The sequence below is a fragment of the Rhagoletis zephyria genome, unplaced genomic scaffold, assembly GCF_001687245.7.
Source record: "Rhagoletis zephyria isolate East Lansing unplaced genomic scaffold, Rhagoletis_zephyria_1.1 Rzeph_scaffold_00944, whole genome shotgun sequence".
NCBI classification, from domain to species: Eukaryota; Metazoa; Arthropoda; class Insecta; order Diptera; family Tephritidae; genus Rhagoletis; species Rhagoletis zephyria.
Window position 1 is genome coordinate 67,192 of NW_016158028.1, and position 1,869 is coordinate 69,060.

The window sequence follows — 1,869 nt, forward strand, 5'->3', positions numbered from 1 at the left end:
GTACAACTAGAGAATCATTGTGACGGAAAGTTATGGTATTACTTATTACACCGTTGCCTAAAAAATGGAAAAAGTAGTTTGCGTGGGTGACATTGGATTTGGAAATTATATCCCAGCTATGCAGGAAAAACAAAGCCACATTAAGAGTTCTTATCAAAAAATATTGAACCAACACTGAGGTCGAGATACGCCATTTTCTATGAAAATGTTCAGTTCCATACAAGTTCTCCATACAAGGCGACTGAAGCACTTGGGACTAGGCTTTTTCATCAACTGCACATAGATATTGTAAGCGAGTGGCTATATAGCTACAAAATTTCATCAGTCAGCAAAGTATATCAGAGAATGTTACCAACCAACTAGGGTTTATTATTTTCTATTTCAAATCTGTATATGTTTAAAACAAGTTTTCAAATTAAATTGCAAAATGAATGTTCATACAATTATTTATTTTTTTTATTCCCATTCCTTAATAAAATGTTGAACATGTACATATCCTTCACTTTTATCCAGCAATTTCGGAGTCCAAATCCGAGTTTTCCACTATCCATCTTTTGAAGTATGGTATCTTAGTAAAGCCATCCGGGTTATTATTGCCACATCCATTTGAATTATAACTGGCAATGCCAATCAAAAAGCCTTGATAAACAGCCGGACCACCATCATCGCCATCACAAATTCCATTTCCGAGTACCTTTTGCAGACAAAGTATCTGGAGTGTACTCGAACCCACAAATTTAGAGCAATCTTCAGTTTTCAAAACGAACAGATTTCTGGCGTACAGCAGTGTATCAGAAAGTGGACCAGCTTCACGAATACGTCCCCAACCAGACACAGTGACCTGTACACCAGCGGGTGGCAAAATAGCAGCTAACGGTATTGGTTGTATAAGATCGCTGTACTCGAGTGAAATATTAAGCTTAAGTAAGGCGATATCATTGTTGTAAAAGTAAAATTCTTCGTGAGGTGTAATCTTTGATACACCGGCAACTACACCACCCTCAGTGCGATTAATCGAACCCGCCTGTACTGTTAGCTGAGATGTACGGAAACTAAAAGATTACATATTTATAAACTAAATATTAATATATATCTACATTAGTGTGTGGTATAATCTTACCTGTATACACAATGCGCTGCAGTTAGTACATAAATTTGAGAAATTATAACGCCACCACAATTATGTTGTCCACCTACGCGTACCGAAACTTGGTAGGGAAACTGACCACTGCCGGCAACACGTGCATTCAATATCCGTGGACTTGGTAACAAAGACCCTTTAACAATAGAACTGGAAATGCTGCCAGCTTGTATGACACTAATGCCCATACAAATGAGAATGAGAAGTTTTGGAAAATAATTCGGGTAAGCCATGGTTGCTTTCAAACGTCGTTTCAAACAAATTGAATGCTCACTGGCAGTAGCTAGCGTTTATATACCGGGCTAGAAGGACCAGTAGGAATATAGTATGCCTAGCAAAAACGTAATATACTTAGCTCATTAAGAAGTGATTAAGTTTGTTCAAGACTGTTATCTATGTTAATTATTTGAACTGTCGAAACTTTAAATCAAAAGTATTAAAACTTACGATTTAACTAAATAAATTAATTTTCTACTACAGAAAAGTAGGAAAGTGTAATTAGATTCGTCTGGATTGCATATACTAATTTGTATGGCTGTCGTTATTTTATCTGTAGTTGCACGTGCCATTTTCCTTTTCGATACAATGTTGTTCCGTTGTAATTAAATTACTTCTCGGCTTTCACATGCTAGGTTAGATGAACGTTAGTCTGTATCACCTTACAAGCAAAGTACAAAAATGTTACGATCGTACCTAAAGTTTTTTGCAAGGCAATTTCGAAAAACATT

General features: G+C 36.3%; 1 protein-coding gene across 1 annotated transcript; it reads right to left on the minus strand.

The window, feature by feature from the left end:
- Positions 1 to 415: 415 nt before the first annotated feature.
- LOC108362128 (serine protease SP24D-like) lies at positions 416 to 1,445 on the minus strand. Its single transcript, XM_017614992.1, has 2 exons — positions 1,121 to 1,445; positions 416 to 1,052 (listed from the first exon to the last, which is right to left on the minus strand). The coding sequence occupies exons 1-2, from the start codon at positions 1,372 to 1,374 to the stop codon at positions 506 to 508; spliced, it is 801 nt and encodes a 266-aa protein (XP_017470481.1). The 5' UTR covers positions 1,375 to 1,445; the 3' UTR covers positions 416 to 505.
- Between the last annotated feature and the right edge of the window lie 424 nt (positions 1,446 to 1,869).

Bases quoted from the DNA above. Each gene is read 5' to 3' on its own strand.
- LOC108362128 (XM_017614992.1), bottom strand. From the start codon at position 1,374: ATGGCTTACCCGAATTATTTTCCAAAACTTCTCATTCTCATTTGTATG. The intron at 1,053-1,120 runs GTAAGATTATAC...GTAATCTTTTAG, and splicing joins GCAGCGCATTGTGTATACAG to TTTCCGTACATCTCAGCTAA.